At 28.7% G+C, this 27079-nt stretch overlaps 2 protein-coding genes across 2 annotated transcripts in view; both read right to left on the bottom strand.

Annotated features, from left to right (window-relative positions):
- LOC107844580 (ubiquitin C-terminal hydrolase 12) overlaps positions 1 to 2374 on the bottom strand; it is a 13284-nt gene extending 10910 nt beyond the window's left edge. Inside the window, exons 1-6 of the mRNA XM_047397802.1 lie at positions 2333 to 2374; positions 2085 to 2255; positions 1860 to 1976; positions 641 to 718; positions 429 to 517; positions 35 to 53 (exon numbers count right to left, since the gene is read on the bottom strand). Of these exons, the coding sequence (XP_047253758.1) occupies positions 35 to 53; positions 429 to 517; positions 641 to 718; positions 1860 to 1976; positions 2085 to 2255; positions 2333 to 2374 (516 nt within the window). The remainder of the gene's footprint in view (positions 1 to 34; positions 54 to 428; positions 518 to 640; positions 719 to 1859; positions 1977 to 2084; positions 2256 to 2332) is intronic.
- A 329-nt stretch (positions 2375 to 2703) lies between these two features.
- Positions 2704 to 5946, bottom strand: LOC107843602 (ABC transporter F family member 4). The gene is made up of 2 exons (XM_016687926.2): positions 5795 to 5946; positions 2704 to 5111 (listed from the first exon to the last, which is right to left on the bottom strand). Exon 2 carries the CDS (start codon positions 5096 to 5098, stop codon positions 2915 to 2917), a length of 2184 nt encoding a protein of 727 aa, XP_016543412.1. The 5' UTR covers positions 5099 to 5111; positions 5795 to 5946; the 3' UTR covers positions 2704 to 2914.
- Between the last annotated feature and the right edge of the window lie 21133 nt (positions 5947 to 27079).

A 27079-nucleotide genomic window follows, 5' to 3' on the forward strand; every position in this document is an offset into this window, starting at 1 on the left:
CCAATATCTCCAGCGGCTTTCCACTTCCTTTCACAAAAAGCCGTCCAGCATACCTAACCAAAAAAAAGTTAAAGAGACAAGACCAAAAAAACCTCATTCACAGGACAACAGCATGGCTTCTCATATACCTGCCCCAAGCAGTTTTAACAGCACTTCAAGGTTTAAGTGCATTAGAAGTTCAGCTGTGTCCTTATCAAGTTCAAAAGAAATCGCAAAAGAACAATGAAGATATCCTTCTTATGTTTTCCTTTTTCGTTGAAAACTCATGCTGACTGTTACAATGTTTTAGATCTCTAGGTTGAGTAAAGTAAAAAACACCTTTCCATGTAGTCTTGTTCCCAAAAATAAATGAGCAAGTCCCAAATTCAGACATGAAAATCACTACTTTACTGTTAGTCTTCCAGTAATAGAGAAGCAAAGATTAATACCTTATCTCCTCTTTCGAAGGGTCATAAAGTTTGAAAAATAGAAGGATATCTTCCTTGATCTTCTCTGGAGGAGGAACAGGTTGCAACTCCTGCAAGTATAAACAAAACAAAATAGACAGCAAAAGCAAAACATGGAGAATAAAGCCTCACATGAAAAACAAGCAACAAGCGAATCATCAAAGGAGAAGAAAAGTAAGCAACAGATACATTACCAGGCCAAATTCTACCTCCAAAAACAATTTTAGCTCAGCATTATTCGCTTTATTTGAAACCTCTCTCAGTTGACCAACCTAAAAACACAACATATATATAAGATCATTCACACAAAGTTAACCAAGCATTTCCATTCTACAACAGATTGCAGAAATCAATCACTACAGAAGAAAGATTACCAGAAGAAATATACAAAGAATACACACTTCAAGAATATCACTCTCAAGGGGGCGTGATGATCGCAACACTTGGTCCAATCAAAAGACATGTCTGGGGGGCGGTGAGGGAAGGGGGGAGAGAGCAATTGACTTGTGAACCAGCCTTGGATGAATCAAATTGAACAGAAAAACAGATCCTGTTCACTAGCAGCGTCAAGTGGGTGGGTTGGGTTGAATTTGGATGAGTCAAAATGAGTTGAATTAATAAATGGATGGGTCAATAACCCGCCCAAAGTTACTTGGGTAGAAATGGCTTAAAAGGCAGTCACAACCCAACCCGCGCAATTCTTACTAAGTTTTAATTGCTTTATTTGTTCTTTTATAAACTTTTAATACCTAAAGAAATTGATTTTTTTTTAATTATGGCAATATATAACATATCAAATTAAAAATAAAATGTCTTTTTGAAAATATTTTAGCAGATTTCTCATGGGTCATTTGAGCTTATATATCATCCCATTTTTTTGTGGGATGAAATGTGCTAAAGCTAATAAATGGACAGGTCAATAACCTGCCCAACTTGGGCAGGCTATATGTTCAGGTGTTAACTTTGCCACCTCAACTATTCATCACGGAAGGCATCTATTTTGGTAAGGGGAAATTGGTGGATTTCAAGTTCCTAATCAAGTTTTTCAGGCACCAGAGTAAAGATTGCCATCATAATTACATTGCTTAGTGGATTGCAGTCCACATATTCTTGTAACACAAAAAATCATTAACCTTATGTACAACATTTTTTCGTAGAAGACAGACCAAGCAAGAGAATTTAAAGAATCAAACTGCCATTTAGCTGCAGACTGTATAAGGAATTATCTAGTGATGACCTACATCTTACACAAACGAAAAAAATATCATGCTAAGGCCATTTTCTTCTTTTTTTAAGCAACGGGATAATCTGGGAAACCAAAAACAAGAAGAGCACAGAACATCACCAATAGAACTGCAGTCATAATTCAGACATAAGCATACATCAGCGGTAAGATTGTCAGATAGAACTTACGGATTGAACTTCTTCTTGAGCTGTCAATGGACGATTGGGCCGATATGTATGGTTCTGGCGCTTTGCCCATAGCCAGTAACGCTGGAATTGCACTGGTATACCAAATTCTTTAGCAACCTCCTCCCAACAACAGACTTACCATCAGATAAATGTCAAACTTCGGTGATTGGCCCTTGTAAGCTAACCATGGGAAATCCAGTTCTTTTCAATATTTTGCTTGTTCACCTCAATTTTAGCAATATAAGCACTAGAATTTGAAGTTTTATCTTTTCTCTCAAAATAATACGCAAGTACAGAAGTTAACAATCCATATTGTACAACAACAACAAACCCAGTGTTGGCCTGATATATGCATAATAGTGTCCCCCGTGCACCCCGCCGCTGTGAACTAAAAAACTGAAAATTAAAGAAAAAAAAAATAGTACAAAATCCATAAGTAATCATAATCCTGCAATATAATTGCCTGAAGTTACTGAAAATTGAGAATCAACAGATATCACGGTCAACGGCCTCATTTTATTAGACATCATACAAAATACAAAAATAAGTAAAAGCTGCAGTCAAGCACAAGAGGAGATTTCAAACAAGAAGCAGAATGGGGAGAAACAGATGCTACTGATATCGAAAATCACAACAGAAGCTGCCCAGGTGAAAAGCCAAGATTTTTCCACTAGAATAGTATCATGCATATGTTCGGAGAATACTTGATTGGTAATCTTGCAGATGCACAAGTAACACAAATAACAATGTCAAGCATACGTAAGGGCACTATTTTATAGATGGTAACACGAGTTCAAACAGCAAATTGAGGGCAAATATGACAAACTAGAAATAAGAGAGGAGATTGAATGAGAACAAAAATCAATCTTTCTGACATTATTACCTGAGAGGTAAACCATAACAAGAAATTGAATGACAGTACAAATAACTTGGTCACTATGTTCTTTTATATCCCAATAGAAGATTACAAATGACGCCGAGAAGAAAATGATTCAAAAAGATGAACAAAAAACCTCAAAGACACTACAATAGAATAAGCTAAGCTGGTCACAACATCAATCATCAACCTCTTCCCTGATTTCCCTTATAAGTTCTGCCTTGTACTCATCAAATGTATCAGGGAACTTTTCAACAGTTCCATTCTCAACTATCCATATTTCACTTCTTTCTTCATCATCACAAACCCTCGATATGAGCCTCGAGTCATGACTGACTAACACAACTCCCCCAGTGAATTCATCAAGTGCATCTGCCAAAGCATCGATACTCTGCATATCCAAATGGTTTGTTGGCTCGTCTAATAGCAAGATGTGAGGCTTCGACATGGAAATAGATGTAAACACAACTCTAGCCTTTTGTCCTCCAGACAACTTTAAAATAGGGGTAAGATGGTTATGGCTGGGAAGTCCAAATTTTCCTAGCTTTGCACGAACAGCTTCTTGCTTACTAGGTCCCACCTGATCTGGGTGAAGACGAAGTAGGTACTGGACAGGTGTTTCATCCATTGTGAGAAGATCAACAAAATGCTGTGAGTACCGTCCAATTCTTAACTTTTGACTTCTGCGGACTTCACCTTCTGTAGGAACTAAATCACCTGCCAAGAGGTTAAGCAAGGTTGATTTGCCTGCTCCATTGGGCCCAACAATAGCAACTCGAGTCCCCATATCAATTCCAACATCAACATTAGAGAGCCTGAAGTCTGGTCGATTAGGGTAAGAGAAGCTGACCTCAATTAGCTGAAGAAGTGGAGGCGTCAGTTCTGTAGGCTCAGGGAAGTGGAACTCCACGGTGTAGTCCCTCCACTTCTTAGGGGCTTCAGTTGGAGTTTCATCTTCATCAACCTTATCCTTGCCCTTTTTCTTTGATTCTTTGGCAGCAACAAATTTGGCTCGCTCTTTTACCTTCTCTTGTTGTGCTCGACTTCCAGATCTCTTGGCAGCTTTTACCTGCTTATCATAAACCTCAAACTTCTTGTTCATCTCTTTGCGACGTTGTTCATATCCACTTTCAAAATCATCAAAGTTGCCCCGATAGAAGTGCAGTTTCATGTCATGGAGATGAATAATCTCACTACAAACAGTGTTCAGAAAGTCTCGATCATGTGAAACAACAACAAGAGTTTTCTTCCATCTGCACAGGTACTCCTCTAACCATAGAACAGCACGAAGGTCAAGATGATTAGTAGGTTCATCCAATAGCAAAAGAGTAGGCTGAACAAAAAGAGCCCGTGCTAGAGAAATTCTCATCCTCCAACCACCACTAAAAGACCGGGTGGAACGACCCTGCATTTCCTTGGTAAAACCTAGTCCAGCAAGAATTTTCGATGCTTGGGCCTCAGCAGCATCTGATCCCATCAGCTGCAACTTTTCATACAGTTCAGAAAGTCTTTCAACAACATCATCCCCATCAACGTCGTCCTCTGTTTCACCAACAGATGCAGCAGCATTCTGTAAAGATGCAGCCTCTTCCCGGAGCTTGATGAGTTCCTCGTTAGCTGAAACGACAGCTTCAAGAGCAGTTCTATCATCGCCAACTACCTCCTGTTCAACCAAAAGTACATCAATATTTTTTGGTACAGGGATTTTCCTCCAAGCAAGGAGCTTTAGCAGGGTGGACTTTCCCATTCCATTGGGACCAACTAAACCATATCTCTTCCCATGAGAAATCTTAACTGATGTGTTCTTCAAAAGTTCTTTTCCACGGGCAGCTACAGAGAAATTCTCTATACTTATATCCTTGACATTTGCATCAGCATCATCTTGACCTTCAAGAACAGATGTCCTGCTGCCAATAACAACAGTAAAAGCATCATGATCATCCCTAAGAGCCTCCTTTTTGGCCACCTCAGCAGCCTGAACAGCAATCATGCCCTTCTTTTCGCGTTTCTTCACCTCTTTATGACTTATGGAGGTATCGAGTGCACCACCTGTTTCGTTCCTTCTTTGCCTTCTCAGATCTTCCTCTTCATCAAGGAAATGCTCCTCTTCTTCTTCATCTTCAGAGGGAGGAAGATCAATATCATCAGTGTAAGATGATGCTTTTGCAGCTGCTTTAGGCTTGGGCTTACTGGAAGCAGTGGCTGAAGATCCTTTGTTGGGCTTGTCAGGTTTCTGGTCCATACTGGCAAGCATGGCAGAGACAGAAAGCTTCTCCTTTTTACCTTCCTTGGAGCTATCTTTGCTGCTTCCCTTGGCCTTCCCACTTACACCAGCTTCATCTGTTTTTTTGTTCTTCCCCATTGTAAATCAAAATCTGTTGGCATCCAAAGAGAGCAAATTAGAAATGACAGAACAAATAGACTGTTGGTACAAAAGTCGGCTTAGCCAACTGACCAAGAAACAACTGAAACAAATAGGCAAGAAGCTCAAATAACACTGCTGCTTATCAGACTGAACACCATGAGTCTACGCCAAATAATAAAAAATCAAGCTATCATCAACACAGTAGTCATAATAATATAATTTTGATCTTAAACAAACAGGTACCAAATATTTTCTTAGTCAAATAGCATGTTGAACTTGTTACATTCGATGGATGCAATAACACAACTAAAAAACAAATAGACTTTGCAGACTTAAACAGGTTTCTTACCTTACAACAATGAAATCGCTAAAAAAAATTCCAATCCCAAAATCAAATCTTATACTAATATTAGCAGAAACGGAAACAATATTATGTCTTCAGAACCCAAAACCCACCATAGATTCATTTTTTTGTAGAAAAAGATCTAGACTATTTGATTTGACGATAAATCAAACTAACTTGTTACCCTAAAATAAAAGAGTTTTTCAACTCGTAAATTGAAAAAATAGCAAAATAAATAAAACCCTAATAACGGCACGGCAGCAAATAAATAAAATTACCAAAAAAGTATACAAAAAACAAGGAAAAGGGTAAGAAATATATTGAGTAGATGCAGTTTTAAGGTCACATACGTGATGAGCGATGAACAAGAGATTGAAAGCCGGTGGAATTCGGGTATATATTTTTTCAGGAGAATATGATAGAATATAGGGATTTGAGGGCAGGTTGAAAATGGTCTATGTATTTAACTGCTCTAGTCCTTTATGTTTGTCCCTCAATGACAAAATATTTTCACTCTAACAAAATATTTATCAAACTAAATCAATTAAATTCGAAACAAATTAGGATTGAGCATATTTTGGTTCAAACTAAAAAATTAAAAAAAATAAATCAAATTTTAATTTTAATTTTTCAGATCGATTTCAGTTTCAAACTTTAAAAATTCGGTTAAACAGTTCGATTTTTTATTTTTCAAAAGAAAAATGGTTAAATTGAAAAATCGAAATTATATAAATAATACATATATATATATATATATAAGTAACCCAAAATTATGCATAATACAGTTATATATTATGTTAAACTTTTATTTCATTTCAATTCATACATGTTGGGTTGTTTATTTTTGAAAATGAAATTCAAGTTTAAAAAAAATCATTTTTCTACAAAACTCATTAACTTAAATGGCAAGTCATGACAAAGAGAGACTCATTATTTTAATCTTCAAAATCAGAATAAAAATGTGAAATAACCGAATCGAATTTGTAAAAATCAAACCAAACTGAATTTATTTCGATTTGGTTATGATTGTCATTTTCGTCAATCCGAACACCAAAAAATTGAATCGATATTAAACAATCAAACCGAACAAACCAAATGATCAGCCCTAAAAAAAACTATGGAAAAAAATGAGATAACATTCAAGTTAAAGTACATACTAATGATTAATTAATTAGGGGTAATATAGTAAAATCACGATTGAAGTAGCGAGTCGAACTCAGACATGTCTTAAATGACTCACAACGATTAATTAGAAGTGATATAACAAAATTATTATAAAAAAAATACTTGTGCAGAAAATTTAAGTGTGCCTCGTATAAAACGTCAAGTTAATTTAAAACATGAAGAATTAATTTATCATTTTATAGCTATTTTACCTTTTGTATTAAATATTATTAATTTTTAAATACTTAGATGACTTATAATAATTAATTAGGGGTGATATTTTATAAATTACGATTGAAGCGGTTGAAGCAGCATGTTATAAATATTTATTTTACTTCTCTTTATTAAATATTATTAATTTTTAATATGTGAATGAATTATAATAATTAATTAGGGGTGATATAGTTAAATCGTGGACTAATTAGAAGTGGTATGACAAAATTACGATAAAAAAGAACTTATGAGGAAATATTTAAGTGGGCCTCGTATGAGAAGTCAAGTTAATTTTATGAAAATTATCCTAAATAGACTTATTAAATTACTAGATAAACCGCACGTGTCTCGCATGTGTAACTTTTGATTTCATGATAATTTAATAATTTAAACTTCAAGGCCTTATCTTGATCTTCTAGGCTTTAATTCAAAGACATTTACGTATACCAGTGATGAGCTCCTCGAAATCATCCATGAGCACGTAAGTCAAATCTCTTAAAATTCAGAAGAATAAGCAAGAAATCTTTGATGTATAATAGAACTTGATGAAAGATAAAAAAAAAAAATGATGTTAATTAATGCAAAAAGACAACTTGAATTAAAAAAAATAAAAAGAAAGAAGTATATTCCAATTAATAATGTATTACGCATTATGGAGTATAACTAAATTTAGAGTTCAATTGACAGGTGTAAAACCCTCATCCAAATTTTGAGACATATCAATACAACAAATTTGGAGATATATCAATACAAGAACTATTGTAACACCCAAAATCAATATTTTGCTTTATATAAAATTTTTACTGTTTTCTTAGAAAGGATCCACTCTCACCCTCCACCCTTTACCCCCACCCCAACAGAAAAAAAAATAGCTACAAAAATCAACTAAGGGCAGCTTTGGTTCATTATCTAGTTGCTACATCTTCACCAATTCCTTTTTTATAATATTATACATTAAATAATGCTAAACTTAGCATTCTCTAACTGTTTTTGAAGTTGTAGATTCATGATCTAAGGTTGTGATACAAGAATAATCACGGATATGGGCTTATGAGAGTGCACGTTGGACTCGAGACTTGGTGTGTGCAATTGAAGAGACAAAGAAGACTTAATTATGCACCAAAAACCGTCCATACACTACACTTGGACTACACTCCATAGGCGTCTTTCGTTTTCCCTTCATTAAGGGTTTTTTGGACATTTCACTTATGTTGTAATAAGTCTATAAATAGGCTAGTATTAGGTCTTTATTTCTTTAGTTGTTAAATGAGATTGTAAGACACAACTTGTAACACCATTCTTCTCTCATGGAGAGTGTAACACCTTAGTTGTAGGGCTTGGAAAAGCCACCAAAACCGAAATGAGGGTGATGCTAGTGTGGAATCACTAGTATTGCAAAACATTGTTAGAAACCTTGATGCTTGAGTGGTTAACGCCCTCTTGTGTCATTGTAAGAGTGTTGGTGTTACTTTTACATGTATTAAGGGTCTTAGTGTTTAACATACACTTAGGTTCTTAGTTCTTGTAAGAGTTGATGTCTCATTACCTATCTTTATCTTCTTGTAATCGTTTGTAGTGTTTCTTTCTTGTTTAGTAAAAACTGTTTGGTTCTTTTTATCCTTGTGTTGTTCTTCATATTGTTGTTGTAGTTGTTACTGTTATGTTGTGATTACACCTTGTTCATCTTGTCAGTGTGTTGTATTCTCGGTTTGTGACTTGTGGCCGAGAGTGTGTGTTGTGACTCTCTCGGTTTCCTCTTGTGTTTTGAGTCTTGTTTCCGTGTTGTAGGTTGATTTCGTTATCAAGTTGACTCTAGCACCATGCTTGGACGTTGGAACCTTACACTCACGCATCTTTGTTGTGAATATCCTTTTCTCATTCATGACTCGAAGATTGTCAAAATAAAAAATTCTCGTAAAAGATTAAACATCAAATTGTAAGCCATTTATTGTCAAAAAAGGCCGAGAAAAGAAAAAACACAAAATTCAAAAAAAAAAAAAAAAAAGAATACAATTTTATGGAATTATTGCACAAATAAAATACGAAATAGATGTATACAATTCAATTAAAATTCATTCAATCATCAAAAAATAGTTATTGGCCGAAAATGTTGAAGAAGAAGAAGGGTGTATGTTTCTGTTAAACCAATTTTTTTTATGTATATATAAAATAAAATTTTAATTAATTTAGAATTATAAAATATTATGCTTTCTTACCTAAATAAAATAAAGACTTATATTAATTTCAATTTTTTTAATATAATAAAATTCTAAACCTAAAAGTAACTAAAAGTGTTTAAAATTTTACCTAAAATATGTTTTCTAATATTTGAGCACGTGGAAATCATTAACTATAAAGTATTTGCTCTTTGGTAATTCTCCTATTTATGAAGTCCTTTTTAAATTTGGCACTTAAACATTAATTAGTTCTCTCTTAATTTCCATATATTTGATTTTCAGAAAAAGGTATACATTATATTTGTAGGGAATTACATTAGGATATCACTAAATTTTGCTAAAAATAAGTAAAGAATTTTTGCAAAAAGGACACGATGGTTTTGACCCAAAAATAAGAAAACGGCGAAAGCATTAATTAGAGTTCTTCCTATATTAATTTATTTTTTTCATATATATTTTAAGATTCTAGTTAATATTATAAATATAATAACATAATAATTAAAAAAATAAATGAAAATACAACTTTAGCTATCGTAAGAAATTTTAAAAGGCTAAAAAATTCAAATCACTTTTGTCTTCACACTTTTAATATATCATAAATTTATTACAAGTTATAGAAACACTTTTCAATAATTACTAGACTAAAAAATAATTCAAAGTTATAGTAACTTTTAAGAAAAATATTTTTTAATAAAATATTAGAAAATCATCTTTTTTCATATTTAATATTCACATTATATCCTTATTTATAGTCTTTAAGATTTATCGCTCTTTAGTAAATTGTTTAACAATTATGACAAGTATTATTGTTGGTAGCAATAATTATCTCTTTTTTCATTTTATTAAATAAGTTTTAAAATCTGTTCACAATCTAGGGAGTGAAATATGGTAAATATATTTTTTTTACATTAATACATTATTTTTGACTTTTTATTAACATTGTTAATTAAGTTAGTAGTTCAATACTTACACGATTTCCAGTGTTACTTTACCAATAAAAATTTTCCTTCTTTACAATAAATTATCTTTTTTATCTTCTTTTTCTCTTATTTTTCGGTATTAATGCGTGTAAAGTTGGGTTTTCCATCATTCATTCCTTCGTTCGAATTAAACACTTCTTCACTTTTAGGGATCAATAGCTTTAATTTTAAGTCAGCAAACTTGTTATTTATCAAGTTTTTAATCATATGTTGTTTATAAGTTGATACGTAGGTGATTAAGAACAAAAGCAAATGTACCTAGCTGTAGTCAAACAATAATGATGACAAGAGACCAATCTTATTATGATTAGCAAGATAATTTTTCTAACTTATTAAAATAATCTCACTCTGCTTTTCTCCTCTGTCAGTATCTCATAATTAATTGATTTATTCTTTTAGTTTTTACTTTATTTATTTGTGGTGTGCCTGATCCCATTTTTTCTAAACAAAATATAGATCTTCAAGTGCTTAGGGTTAATTAACCGGAGCCTGCTAGCTAAACAAATATTATGGGATAACACAAATAAGATGCTCGATAATCAAACTAATGTATAAATATCGATAGCTAGTGACATTTATGAGATATTATAAAGCAGGTACATTAATATCAATTCAATTGAATACAGTAAACAATATCTAATGTATGCAAAATGTATCTATACGAATAAACTAAAGAGCACCGCAGTATTTTATTAATGCAAAATGCATGATAAAACACACACACACACATGTATATATATATATATATATATGTTAATTGAGCATTACAAATGTAAAATCATCCACAATAATGAACATCAACTTAATAGGATGTTTTCAATATAATATAACAATTAATATAAACTTCAATGATAATGATCATTACATAAAGCAAAAAATATTCACAAAATATCCAAATCATGATACGAACTTTAACGAAAAAATATATTTTATAAATTTTAACAAAATCTTTCACGAACAAAAATAGTTTGAACCTATTACATTCAAAGAAGTCATAATTGAACAAAAAATCTATGGTTGGACATAAACATCTATTGCATCCTTGATTTGTGACTTGTAGGGTTATGAATTTAAAATTTTGGAATAACTCTTCTGGATCTTTTGAGATCACCATGTTTGCTAGTAACATTCTAATGTATTCGCTGCATCACCAATTATTTAAACACATTGTTCTTCAACTTCTTCAAAATCTGGACTTAAGCCTATCAAACGAACGGAATCATTTGAAAATAGATTTCTATGTTTCAAAATTCTTTCTTTAAAACTATGTTTTCCAACACTAGCAATTGCTCCTTCATTTGGATGTATTGGCTCGATCGATATATCCTTAACTGTAACGTAAAATGAATATTTTACGAAAAAACAATAACTATCTTCTTTTGTTCCAGATAGACCTTTACACTTGTGTCAATATTGTGTATAACCATTGACAGACATCTATCACTTATTATATACTTTATTTCAAATTGATTTGAAGTTGTGTCTATCCTCAGCTATATTACAATTGCTTATGCTAATTCTTTGTAGTTTGTAGTTGCATTATACATAACCCGTCTACATCAAAGTCTCTTGGTATACCAGTTGTAACAACAAATATTATATAAGTTTTAATTATATCATGCATTCCATAAACATACACAATAATAGCTACAGTTAATCTTTCAAGAGTATTTCATCATCATATTATACAAATTTTAATATTTTAATAATAAAGAATTGAAGAAAAACATAAAAAAATATTTTAATTATTTTATTCCTAAATTATTTAAAATGAAAATATTTAATTCTTTAAATACGGTTGAATGCAAAATATCAATTTGCTAACTAATTTAACATATCTGAGGAATCTCATCTCCCTTCATAACGTATCATAATTGAATGCAAATTATCACAATTCATATCTATATAAAACAATAATAACTTATGAAAGCTTCTCTTTCAATAAAATTTCTCAGAAGTTGCATAAAATAATAGTAACTTATGAAAGTTGTTTACTGAAACAATATAATATTATAGAAAAAAAGAACGTGGATTAAGATGGAAACAGAAACGGACCCTTTAAAAAAGGAAAAATAAATATCAATTATTAAGTTTAACTATATTTAAAGAAGGAGTATCATATTTTAGTTATATTAAATCTATATTTTTCTTTTCTGTAATGATTTTGATATGCTTTTTTAAAAAAACAAAAAATATCTTCTTTTAGTTTTTTAATGAAAGTTGCTATAACTTGAAAACTAAAAAGAGTTGTTATAACTTGCAATAAATAATCTAATAAGTTTATTTAGTTAATTTTCTCTATTTTAGATACAACGATAAGGATAGTGTGTACGTAATCTTACTTCTGTCATATGGAGGTAGATAATTTATTTTTGATAAATTTTTAATTTAAATAAAACATATTAAAATTAATAATGGAAGAAAATATAGTAGTGAAGGAACCAATTAAAAATAATGGTTCTTCTTAATTACTAACTAGTTTCTGGGAATGCACGATGCGCGTGAACCCCTTGTTATGCATGATCATTTTAAAAATAACATAATAATATGTAGTATGCTTAAATTAAATAAAAATTAATAAAATATATTAAGTTCCTCAAAATGAAGAATATTGATCAACAAAGAAAGAAGACATAACTAAACTATATGTCAAAAATTACATTTAGCACTACTTTATTAATTTACATTAAATCTAACTTCTAAAAACAAATTACTGTTCTAATTTATGTACAAATTATGTTATTGTAAACCGATAAATAAACAACCCAAAGCATTGTCAAATAACAACTGTATTGACTAACTGAAAGTGATGAATTTTAGAAGCAGCCTTTACAAAACAATTTTTCATTTGTGTACAAGTGAATTTTTTTCACATCTCTCTCTATATAAAGGAAGATTATGGGGATGCTGATGTGGCATATCTCTATAACCACTATTTCAATTTTCTTTTTTCTCCTTTTTGAGATTTTTTTTCCTATTCTTTAGCCATTATTTTTATTAAACAAACAAATAAATTTAATATGTATTCAATATAATGTGTTATGCCTATTCATTGCTGAAGTAAATTGTTTTCCTCTATTGAAACTGTCAATGATAACATAATTAAATTTTATCAGTTTCAAAAACTCGTCATTTTCAGTATCTTTTCATTTTCTTTACTAAATTAAGGAGATTAACGATGATTAGGAAAATTATATATATTATCATATAGTGAAGAGATTTGAAATGTAAAGGGAAAAGCAAATGGCTGGTAAGTTTTGCTTACTTCTATTCCTTTTTCCTGGATTTCTCTCTTTGGGTATTTGTATTTAAGTTGGAGTTTCTTTGTGGTTCTGCGTAGTTTATTTTATTTATTTTGTTCTTATTTTAACTTCATTTTTAATATGCTATTCTTTTCTTTCATTTGTAATGACATTAGTTTTCATCAATTCTCTTTCTTTTTCTGCAGCTTTGCAATCAAGGTTTTACTTTTTGCTCCTGTGATTATATTTAGACAAGGTGATATAACACTTCTTTGTGATCTTCATTCTTATTTATCCCTTTTTTTCTTTTCTTTTTTTTGATTTTTTAAATGTTTTTCCTAAATATCATTTTCTTCATTCACAAATCACAATATCTAAAAGCCTATATAAAGCCAATTAAAAGTGTAGTAAATATTAAGAATACATGAAATAATGAAGAGTGAGTAGCATGAATGTTACTGCAAAATGATAACGTTTTACATGAAAGGATTATAGAATCAATATATAATAATAAAGGAGAACGTACAAAATGTGATGTGACATGACATCTATTTTCATTTTTTTCTTCTTTTCTTACCTTTTATTTCATTTTTCTCAATTATTATTATTAAAAAGTAATATGTGTAATCTCGAGTTGAAGGCATCATTGAAAACAAAGAAGTTAATTAATTCGAAGATATTCTTTTAGTCTGATTTTTATATGACTTGTGATTGTTGTTACTAACAAAATGCATAGGATGGTTACATTTATATTTAGGTATAACTTTCCACCATACTAGGCATTCAATTAGAAAAACTCTAATGCCTACTTTTATGAGATAACTTTCTTTAGTTTCAAAATACATTTGGCTAAAAGATTCTTAAATTTGGATACATTGAATATTTCTTATTGAAAATATGCTTAAATAAAATTTACTTACGCATGAAATCTAACCGATTAAACCGATAATGATGCAAGCCTCAATTTGAAGTTTGAATTGAATGTATACTCATAAATTTTGATAACAATTAAAAAAGGGAGTTGAGTAAGTAAATATCTTTATTTGACATTCATTAAAAAAATCCTCTTTCAAAATATCGAGAGATGTGAATTATTCATTTTCATTTTAAGTAAATGTCTTTATTTGACATTAATTAAAAAAATCCTCTTTCAAAATATTGAGAGATTCAGTGAATGATTCATTTTTGTTTTACGACATATTGTTATATCAACAAATTAAATGTAAAACTTTACAACTGATTATTAAAAGAAATAATTTTTAAATGTTAAAATACATTTTGATTTGTTTGTTTGTTATTTTCAAGTTTTTAGACCACCAATCATGAAATATGCAAAAATTGAAAATTAACAAATATAAAGTACGTGAGAAGAATAAAGTAATTTTAAAGAATCATATACATGAAGAAGGACCATTTATGTTTTATTTACAATTTTTTAAACTTTAAAAAATGATGTATTTATGCGATTGTTTTTTTAAATATAAGTGGTTTAACAATAAAAAGCCTTTTCTTTCATCTCGAAAGAAGATCATCAATTGAATTCTACACTTTTTAATGGAATCAAATATTACATCTAGGTATTTTTATAAGACACGATCAATTAATGGATGTATCTTTTCCCTTTTGTATTTTACTATTTAAATTAATGGGTGTAATTTTTTAATTTTGCATTTTTTTATGTAAAAAATAATTAAAATACTATTCACAAATCTTAACTTAAATATGCATATATTGAACATACAATATATAGAGACATTATAATATATATTAAAAAGAATACAAACTTCCTTAAAACTTTGTCAGCATGAGAAATCAAAGAAATAATTGATTAAGAAATGCATATCAATATTATAAATATAATCTATTTATAAAAGTCGAATCCTCTATACATTTTAATAGGCAAATTCGAAAATGTAATATCACTTGAAGTATGAAAACTGTCATCACACACACATATATATATTAGATGTCTTTGACGACTGCGTCAAAAGCAGATAAATTTTCTAGTATAAATAATATATAAACCAAGATCAACGATCGACCACAACAATTAAAATTCATACTTAACATTGAAGACCCTATCAAACTTTTCTTTCTCCTCATCAATCGTAATATCAAAATAACAATTGCAGCATTTACAATAATAGAAACAACAAAGCCATAAATAATACTACTGATTGAGGAGAATGTGAATGATGCAGAATTGAACGATGACTTCTTGAGGTCTTTCAACTTTTGATTTTACATGCATCTTCCCACTTTAATATTTAGTATTAGTAAAGTATAATTAGTGAAATTATCTGCGTTTCGCATGGTTATAAAAAATATTTATTAACAATCTCTTTTATAAATTTGGATAAGAATGCAGATAAATTTTTCTATGTACATACAAAACTTAATTATGTATGTTGACAAAATTAAAAATACAAAATACTTTTATTAAAAAATAGAGCTTAGAGAAACTTCATTTTCAAAAACGAAAAAGAGGAAGGTATTTTTAAAGACATTTTTACTTTTAATTTTATATATTTATATACAGAGAGAGAGACACACATGTACATAGTTACTTCATTTCATTTATTAGATAGTAATCATTTTGTTTTACTAAAAACTTCTTATATTAGAATAAACTTAAGTCATGAAATAAAAATTATAGAAACTGACTAAAAAGAAAAATAAATAAAAAGTTAAGCTGAAGCGTACTGGTTTAATATATATATATATATATATATTAAAAATGTGAAGACCCTTGATTTGAACTTTTTGCCCTTCATTAAAAGACTCTTCTTTAGAAAAAATTGTTTTTTCTCTATTTTTAATTTATTATTTAATTATTTTTTATTATATTAATTAGACTTCCTAAAATATATGAGACTCCTAAAATATATGATAAGAGAATTAATTAATATTTTCCTTTCTCCTAGACTTCCTAAAATATATGGGACTCTTAAAATATATGGTTGAAGAATTAATTAATATTTTCCTTTCTACTGTTCAATTAGAAAAATATTCCTAAAATAGGACCTATTAAGAAAATATTTTTATAAATATTGAGATGTACGTCTACACACAAACACACAGACGTTTTCTATGAAACATCTCCCTTCTCGGTCATGGAAAGATACAGTCTAATGAAAATTAATATTTTTGGAATATGGGCAATAACAACATTAGTTTAATATGTTAATTTATTTTTTCTATTAATTTGCTAATTGTCTTTGAATAATGTTTCTTGTTTTTTTTTCTTGAATGATCATATAGAAAAGATTTTACTATCCAAAGGTTAGTATGTTAATTATGTTTTTATCTTTCAATTAGTCTATTATTTTTTAATTAATATTATTGTAGTTTCTTCTGTAATTCAGGTGTTGTACTGTGAACAGATGTTCGCGTTTATATTGAAGTTAAACAACGAAGTAAGGATTTTAAGTTTTTTTTTTGGTAAAAAAAAATTCGTATGTGCTTTATTTAGTTTTTTTTTTTTTTGTTTAAGATTATTTAATTATGTGAAGTGAATGATTTATGCTTTTTTTTTTTTTCAGTTGTAGTAGTCCTTTTGTAAGCTTTACATAACCGGTTTCCCTATTGGAAGAATATGATTGATGTTCATCTAACTTGATTCGATTGCATGTCTAGATTGATGGATGCTTTGATTTTCTAACCCTCAAATTTTTCACTGTTTTTTGTCAGCATAATAGAATTCAACTTTTCTCTGTGTGTGTGTATATATATATATTCTTTGTTTTCATTCAAAATCATTCTTTAGGGTCAAAATTTTTGCCCAGACAAAAATTAGTTGGATCAAAATCAAAGCTTTGTGATCACTATTATATTATTTTATATTATTTTTTTATATTTTACAGGTCGTAAATTAATGTCGGTTGGCTTTGAAGAATTTCTTGTGTGGTTTAATTGTATTGTTTTGATATCTTTATTATCTTATTGTTTTATTTTAATTTACACATGCTAGATGAATGTGGGTCGGCTTTGAAATTTTTTTTAGGTAACAGTTAGGTTTAATTGTATTATAATAATATCTTTATTAGTTTGTTATTTTGTGGTAGTTTTCAGTTCGTCGATGAATCTCGATCGGCTTTGAGAAATTTCTGTGTGTAAAATTTAAGTTTAATTGTATTATTTTGATATCACTTTTATCGTATTATTTTCCTGCATTTTACAAGTGATAGATAAATATTGTTTGGCTTTGAGGATTTTTTTTGTGTAAAGGTTCGATTTAGTTGTATTATTTTGATATCTCTATTACCATATTATTTTGTTATTGTTTACAGGTGGTAGATGAGTGTCAGACGACTTTGAGAAATTTTTTGTGTATAAAGATTAGGTTTAATTGTATTATTGTGATGTCTCGATCATTGCATTACTTTATTGCAATTTATAGATGGTAAATAAATGTTGATCGACTTTTAAAAATATTTTTTGTAAAGGTTAGGTTTAATAAATAAATTCTCCATCTTTACATACTCAAAAGATATTGAATTTAATTATTATATTTATCTATATTATTTAAATAAATATCCTATTTAGTATAATGTTTGAACTCATTAAAGTGACGTACACACGCAAAGCACGTACATCTAAACTAGTATATATCTATATCTATATCTATATCTATATCTATATTATAGCTATATCTATATATATAATATATTAAAAGCGTGAAGACGCTTAGAAAAGTGATTTGAACTTTTTGTCCTTCATTAAAAGACTCTTCTTTAGACAAGACTGTCTTTTCACTATTTTTTTAAAATTTATTATTTAATTATTTTTTTATTATATTAACTAGACTTCCTAAAATATATGAAACTCCTAGAATATATGGTAGGAGAATTAATTAATATTTTTTTCTACTAGACTTCCTAAAATATATGGTAGGAGAATTAATTAATATTTTTCTTTCCACTTTTCACATAGAAAAATACTCCTAATATAAGACCCTATTAAGGAAATACTTCTATAAATATTGGTATGTACGTTAAACTAGAGAATAAACCGGTTTGCCTATTGGAAGAATATGATTGATGCTCATCTAACTTGATTCAATTGCATGTCTAGATTGATGGATGCTTGATTTTCTAACCCTCAACTTCTTCACTATTTTTGTCAGCATAATATAATTCAGTATGTGTGTATATATATATCTTCTTTGTTTTCATTCAAAATCATTTTTAGGGTCAAAATTTTCGTTCAGATAAGAATTAGTTGGATCAAAATCGAAGCTTTGTGATCACTATTATATATATATTTTTAGAGTTTATAGGTCATAAATGAATGTCGGTTGGCTTTGAAGAATTTATAGTGTAAAAATTAGGTTTAATTGTATTGTTTTGATATCTTTATTGTCTTATTGTTTTATTTTAGTTTACAGATGCTAGATGAATGTGAGTCGGCTTTGAATTTTTTTTTAGGTAAAAGTTAGGTTTAATTGTATTATCGTAATATCTCTATTAGTTTATTATTTTATGGTAGTTGACGGTTTGTAGATGAATCTCGATCAACTTTGAGAAATTTTTGTGTGTAAAATTTAAGTTTAATTGTAATGTTTTGATATCAATTTTATCGTATTATTTTGTTGCAGTTTACAGGTGATAGATAAATGTTGGTCGGCTTTGATGAATTTTTTTTATGTAAAGGTTAGGTTTAGTTGTATTATTTTGATATCTCTATTATCATATTATTTTGTTATTGTTTACAGGTGGTAAATGAGTGTCAGACGACTTTGAGAAAACTTTTGTGTGTAAATATTAGATTTAATTGTATTATTTTGATGTCTCTATCATTATTATTTTGTTGCAATTTACAAATAGTAGATAAATGCTGATCGACTTTTAAAAATATTTTGGTAAAGATTAGGTTTAATGAATAAATTCTCCCCATCTTTTCATACTCAAAAGATATTAAATTTAATTATTATATTCATCTTTATTATTTAAACAAATATTCTATTTAGCTTAATGTTTGAACTCATTAAAGTAAGGTACACGTTCAAGGCGCGTACACCTAAACTAGTATATATATATATATATATATAATGATTTCATTACACATACAAAAATATTTTTTTTTTGGTAATACATACAAAAATATTTAGTTATTAGGGAAAACCTCTTATGTTAGGATTTATATTTAAATTTTACCTTTTCTATATTTTTCTTTATTTTCTTAATCATTTGTTTCATGTTGAAAAGTTTCTTTCACATTAATTAGATTTTAAAAGCACTTAAATAATTATCCAAGATGCAACGTGCATTAATTTTGTGTTAAGACTATCAACGTAAACTCGTTACAATTTTTTTAATCTTTTATAAGTGTTTTTATTTTTGTGCATTATATTTTTACACATAATTAAGAGATTTGAAAATAAATATATTTTTTATTCATTTTCTAAGTGACTGAGAAATTTTAATTCCTCTATATGACTAATCGATTTGGATCTAACATTATAGATAATGCTTTATATTTTTACTCAAGCTATATTGTAATGAGTTTCAAAATTCTCATCTCCATATTAGTTTTACCTATTGTTGAAATTGACGAGTAAAAAAATATTTAACCTGACATTTATTTACCCACACTTGCATTGTGAAAGTGTTTAAAAGTTATTTTGGCTTAGAAGCACTTCAATAATTAAAAAGCAGTTCTATAATACTAAAAATGATGCAACAAAAAGATTTCTCAAACATTGCTTGATATAAATCATTCGTTTAGATTGTAAGACGTGTATTTATAATATGATGTCATTGTGGTCATAAACAAATTAAGCAACTTAAAATAAATAATGAATCTGACGTCAATAAAAAGTGAATAGGAAGATCACAACATGAAAAACAATGAGGCACCAAAAATTATGAAGGCATCGACAATATTCAAGCTAGAAGCCAAACACCATAAAGAATGACAACGACCAAACAAGCCAACATATCGGCCATGTTCAATGTCTCTTCTTCAGCAAATTCACACTCATCACCACTTCTACATCTTCTTTAAATTGAGTCATCACTTAATTCTCTTTGAACCATTCTTTCCTCTGGTGTAATGTCACAATCTCAATGATGTGACATTTTAGAAGGTAGCAGATGATTTTTATTTCTTTTTGATAAAAAATATATGAGAGTTCAAACAATGAAAATTCTAAACAATATATAATGAAAGAAATAACCTTAACTTTTATGATGAAGGAAAAGAGACTCATAATACCACTATTTATAGGACAACAATATGGAATATCAAATAATATTATAAATATGACTATTAAGATAACTAGTTTAACAACACGTGCCTCGCACATATAACGTTTAATTATTTAAAACTAAATAATTTTGTTTATTGCGGAGATTTTTAATAAAGTGTGCAGGTTCAAATCACTCTTCAAAAATCTTTTACACGTTAATATAATATAAATATAAACATATACACATATATGTTTTGCCACTAGAAGTTTTAAGTGGTTGATGAATCATCATTTTTGCGTTTGTCATATAGTATCTCTTTCCCTTATTGCCGCAGGCTAAGAGAGACGCATCAATTTGAATCATATTTGTGTTACAATTATTTTATTTTTTTAATATTTAAAATATTTTCTTATTTTTAAAGTCAAATCTTTAAAAAGTCATTGATTAAATTCTTATTACGTACTTAAAACTTACAAACATCTGGTACTTCTTAAATTTTTCTTATTCTAATAGTTTTATATTTATTTATAGATTTTTCAAATCTTCTTACAATCAAACTTAGTTGATTTAGAATTTTTAAACTAATGAAAATAGTATTAATAAGGAAAGGTTTTACCATAAATATATTTAATTAATTTTCAACTCTTAAATATTAAGAAAAAAATAGTGAAAAGACGATTTTGTCTAAAGCAAGGACTTTTAATAAAGGGCAAAAAGTTCAAACAACATTTCTAATGCCCTTCATACTTTTAATATATTATAGATATGGATTATAGATATAGATTATAGATTATAAATAGATTTAGAAGTTATGACCATCAAAAGTCACGAGAGTAATGAAAATAAAATCATTAAATTTTATATTAAAGAAGAGTAGTAATTGATACATTTATTTTAGGAAAAATTACATATATATATATACACAAGGTAACTTTATCTTATTTCATAAAATCTCATATTGAATTTTTTCTTACAAAAATTCCAAATTAATTACACAAATCCCTTCTTTTTTCACTGTTTCTCTCTCTTTCTCCTTATTCATCCCAAACCACCGTGGTTTGCTCCAAAATGTGCTTCATATTTTTCGCCTAAAACCTTGATAACGTGATTTGGGGGTTTCATATTTCTTTCACTTATCAAGCATCAATTGATCAAATAATTAATGTCATCACTTTCTTTATTTAAATAAAAAATTGTTCCGTTTTTTTCTTTGTTGAGTATGTAGTTCTCAAATTCACCCCCCTCGCCCCACACCCACTAGACTAAACTCCCTATGATACACGATATATTGACCTGTCAGATTTGCTTCAGGTACTAATAAGGTAAATATTGGAAAAAAAATAGGTTCGGAAATCAGTCTCAACCTCGATTTTCTATTCAAGTTTGTACATCCATTAATTCAAAATTCCGCCTCCTCTTTCCAACACATAAGCTTTTGTTGGTTTTATGGTCACATTATACTTTAGATATTTACATTATACATTACAAAGTTTACATTAGATATTACTTCAATGTGTTGTTGGTTTTATGGTCACATTATACTTTCGATATTTACATTATACATTAGAAAGGTATAATTTTTTATAATACTTTATTTACTTCAGTAAATGGTTTCTTATATGTTAATACTTTTTTTACAATACTTTTCGTTGATATATTTTTGACATACGTTAGGTGCATTATACTTTACAATTGTAACCTTATACAATATAATTATAATAAGTTTAAATTGACTGTGTTAACATCATATATTTATGGTCACATTATACTTTAGATATTTACATTATACATTAGAAATTTTACATTAGATATTAGTCTTTATGACATCCTTATAATATGTATGAGATTATATTATACATTTAGAAAGCTTATATTTTACATTAGTTTTCATGATAACATTATACATAGAAGTACTCTGTATTAGGTGCACACATACATGTTGAACTATTGTATAAGATTATCTGTTTTTGTTTTTGGCAGTTTACTGATATGCTACTGCTTTCTTTTTGTATTTTTTTTCCGGTTGTAACTTGATTTTTTTTGTGATAGTTCTGATAACTTTGAAAATATATATTATTGTCTCAGAGCATGAAATATCGTATTGACAAAGTTTCGGCTCGCCCGTTGCATATTGGTAGCTCATGTAACCGGAAATTTGAATAAGATATAAGGAATTATTTTGGGGAAGAGATTATTGGGGCATTTAGAACAAAAAATGCAATTGCAAGGAAAACAATTGTGTTGATGTTTCAGAAAATTTTTGAATTTGTGTTGCAGTTCCTATTTTCAAGCCTCCATAAAATCAACACATTAATTACTTGAGTTAATTGTGAGAGAGAATAATGGTAGCTGATTTTATTTCCATAATTGTAGGAAAAATAGTTACCTTATACATTTTAGTAACGTATAAGGCACAAAGTAATGTATATGTATTTTTCTAAAGCTGGAAGAGAGAAAGTACATCCGAGATTCTATGTAATTATTTTCATTAAGGATGAGATTTATGTTTTTTATACTTTATTTTAATTATTAAATAAATTAATTGATTCATTAAAAGAATAAAGGAAAAAAATGAAAAAATCTCAAAAAAAGAGAAAAAAGATGAATTTAGAGGCCATAGAGAGGTGTCACATCACATTTTCTATGTTCCTCCTTTATTATTAGTATAAACAACGTAAACCCCAAGTGTTTCCTATATAATTACCCTTTCTCCCAACTTTTATAACAATTACATAAAATCCCATCTATGATACGTTACTGTATGTTCTGATACATCATGTTATGATACATAAGCAAGATATCAAATGTAGTTAAAAATGGAAAGAAACAGTAATTAAGCCAATTGTTGAGCAATTAACGTGCTTAATCGTAGGAACTGATGATTAAAATGCATACAATACGTAACAACACCTTTTTTTTTAAAAAAAAAAAATTTGAAAATGCATTCTTGTTTGTTTCGTCATTTTATTTCATAAAAAAATTGTTCGATCGGTCATACTGCTTTCGTCATGAATATTTTGATTTTGTTGAGACATTCTAAAGTTTGTAAAACGAAATTATTTATGAGAATTATAGAAGTAATGGAATTGTAGTTAGCGAAAATATTTCGTATATGTGGTTGATTTTCGCCATTGCTACGGAGCTTGATATAGATAATCAAGGAAAAATATTGATGTTAGATATATTGTCGATGAAATGAAGAAAGAGAATTTGATATTGAAATTGATAAATCGAATGAAGAAAGAGAATTTGACGTTGAAACTGGTGCAATGGTTTGAATACGTTATGAACATCTCCATTCTATTGAGATTTTACAGTGTTTGAATGAATAGACTTCAATATGAACAATACAAAAGTAATGAAATTGTTGTTGGAGAAAGTGTTTTGCTTTTAAGATTGATTTTGACAATTGCAATCAAATTTGGTATTGATTAATCAAGAAAAAAAATCGACGCCAGATACATTGTCAAAGATAATTCATCGCCAGTGGTGATTCGGAACGACAATGAAGTAAACCTTTATATTGAGTTCAAGAATAATGTTTTCGAATTTTTAATGTAGCTCGAATGATGGTATATTGGTGTTGTAATATGATATATTATTGTTTATAATAGTTCAATCGCCTATGTAAAACAAATTTCATATGTTTTTTAATATGTTTCATATGATACATTAGTTTCATATGTTTTATAAGAGACTATTAATAGAATAGTGTTGTTGGCTTGTATGACATTTTAGGCCCTTTTCCGTCTTTGAAATGAAGTCTTATTATCTTCACGAGGATGGTCTTTGGTGCAATTAATTTGAGTATGAAAAACTGAAATTTAACTATCTAATTTTAAGCATATCAGTCAAAGATGCTAATTAAGGAAACTGCAGAATCATGGCAAGGTGATGTCACATACTAGGTTGACCACAATTGATACACCTCAAGGGCGCCCAAGGCATTTCACAAGGATTCAAGTTCGTGAACTTTAACAATGGAAATAGTTATTCATGAAGAATGATTGAGTGCATTATGAAATCCTCAATTTCAATGTGATCGTGACAACATTTGATGGGTCATAAGTTGAGAAGAAGAAGGAGGATTAGGCTTGTTTTTGATGAATTCAACATTCAAACAAGTTGTCTAAGGCATTGCTTCCTCTATTCAGTTAATATGAATGAAATTAATACTTAGGACACAACAAACATAAATTACATTATTAAATAAAGGTCTCATTTAAAGTTTTAGTTAATAGTTAAGTCGATGACCCAATAAGATTATATTAAAATTATGTTTTTATCCTTAGTATATAATAGTGGCTTTATAAATACATACCCTATTGTTTTTTTTTACATTTTATAGTTATTGTCATAGTGTTGTTCTTTTCTTTATAAACCTGTTGACTTTTCACTCATTAATATAAACTATAAACCTACAGTATAGATTTTGGGGAAATACAAAAGGCGGACGAGCCATTTCGCAGAAAGGTTTGAAGAATTTGAAAAAAGGACCGTGCCAGAGCGGGAGAATGAAACCAGTCTATGCTAGTAGGGAGTATAAATTCTTTGCTTGACTTTCGAAAATGAAACCTTTGTGCATCATTGACCGCTATATCACATTCTTAGCTGCAATAAGATAATAATATATAAATATGTAATCACCCAATTAAGAATGTCAAATGGACGGATTAGGTTATTGTAAAATGTGTAATTCAATGCCCTCATATTTTAAGAAAAGTTAAGACACAAATTCAAAGTCTTGATAATTGAAGAATTTTAATAGCTCAATTAGCTGACTACAATTTTCACTTTATTGGTTAGGATTTGATTCTCTCTTCTTTTGTTTTCGCTCCCCCAGTCCCCGATTCTCAAAAAAGAAAAAAAAAAGGAGAAAAATAACAAATATACCCTTACTGAAAAAATACATTCTTTAAAGGGCTTATTTGGTTGGCATATTTTGCTTTTTTATTTATGCTTCTAATTTTCATTTTGTGTTTCTCACTTATTACATATTTTTACTTTCTTGGCTTTTAATTTCCACTTTGTGTTTCTCTCTCATTACATTTTTTTAGTTTTTTGGCTTTTAATTTCTGTTGTGTGTTTCTCCCTCATTACATTTTTGGCTTGTAATTTCTATTTTGTGTTTCTCACTCATTACATTTTTGTTTTTTCAGCTTTTAATTTCCATTTTTGTGTTTCTCTCACGTAACATTTTTTACTTTATAGAAAAATGAGTAGACCATTCAAGAGATAATAGTATATAACTTTAGTTGCTAAATCACTACTCACCAATATCAAACCTTGATTTTTTTTTTTAATCTTTAAAGATATCAAACCTTGAGTTGTTTGCTGTTACTGCATTTGAGGTTAGCTCTTACTTCTCTCTTATTTGAACCAATTTGTATTATATTTGGTTTATGTATTTTAATTTGTTATGTCTAGCTAGTAATATACTTTTCATGTATCTCATGTCAATGTGATGTTCAATTTTTGAAGCGTTAGCGTGTGTTAGAGTCTCACATTGGTTGAGAAATGAGGGGTGGTTTACGTTATATGGACTTTGACAATCCTCTCAGCTAGCTTTTTAAGTTGAGTTGAACCCAAGTGTCAAATCTTTGCGTGAAAAAATAATATATTTCGGCAAAACATTTCATCATTTATTATTAACTAGTGATAATGGCCGTGCTTCGTGAGGTTAGAAATAACATTAGTAAATTTATATTAATAATACATATTGTCGCAGATTAATATAAAGAAAATTATTTATATTTATCTTACACCTGTGATGATTAATTATATATAGTTAATTAAATTACAAATTCTTCCTTGTATTTATGTATTTTGTTGGATAATAGAATTTTTGTTTCTCTATAATATTCTTTTATATATTTAAATGAAATAAAGATGAAATAAGAATTTTAAAAAATTATGATCAATGAATACAAATTAAAAGAAAAATTTTAGTTATTGTTTTGTATTTCGTAATTAGTTATGTCAACTATTATTTCATAATTATGTTTTAGTTTAGTTCTAGTTATCCATAGTTTAAAGAATTTGATATAATAAAAATTAGCATTGCTTCGAGTTTGAAAGTTCTATCTCAGCAAGAAAGATTGCAAGTTCTATTTCACTAAGAAAGGAGCTATAAATAACAAATATTGTTATCCTTCAACCTTTCATTGTGGATTGTTGCTCACGTAAAAAGGATCTCTCTCCCCCGCTCATTTGAGAAGTTTAGAAAAGTTAGATAACGTTAAAAAAATACTTTAAAAATTGTGCAATATATTTAGAAGAAACATAACAATGCCATTTTAGTAGCTATCTACTTCTCTTTCATCCTCTTCCGTAGTTACAAAGTTGGGTCTATGTATTTTATACACCACGTTCATGGAACTAATGAAATAAACTCCATAAAACTTTAAAAAAGACAAAACGTTCTATGTGACATGAAAGGATATCAAAACTAATGAAGTGTCTCCTTTTAATGAAAGGAATCTAACTTCATGTACATCAATCCTTTTATAAGATGATGAGAATACACTTAGAAATTAAAGATATAAAATAAAATAAAAAGAAAGAAAGTAAACAAAAGAGAAAAAAGAAATAACACACCATGAGATCCCAAAATTATATGAAGATATACTGGAATATAAATAGGCAGGACAAATGAATTGTGCACTTAAT

The sequence above is a fragment of the Capsicum annuum genome, chromosome 10 (assembly GCF_002878395.1).
Source record: "Capsicum annuum cultivar UCD-10X-F1 chromosome 10, UCD10Xv1.1, whole genome shotgun sequence".
Lineage (NCBI taxonomy): Eukaryota > Viridiplantae > Streptophyta > Magnoliopsida > Solanales > Solanaceae > Capsicum > Capsicum annuum.

What these genes read in the sequence shown, in the direction of transcription:
- LOC107843602 (XM_016687926.2), bottom strand. Translation starts at nt 5,098, where the DNA reads ATGGGGAAGAACAAAAAAACAGATGAAGCTGGTGTAAGTGGGAAGGCC.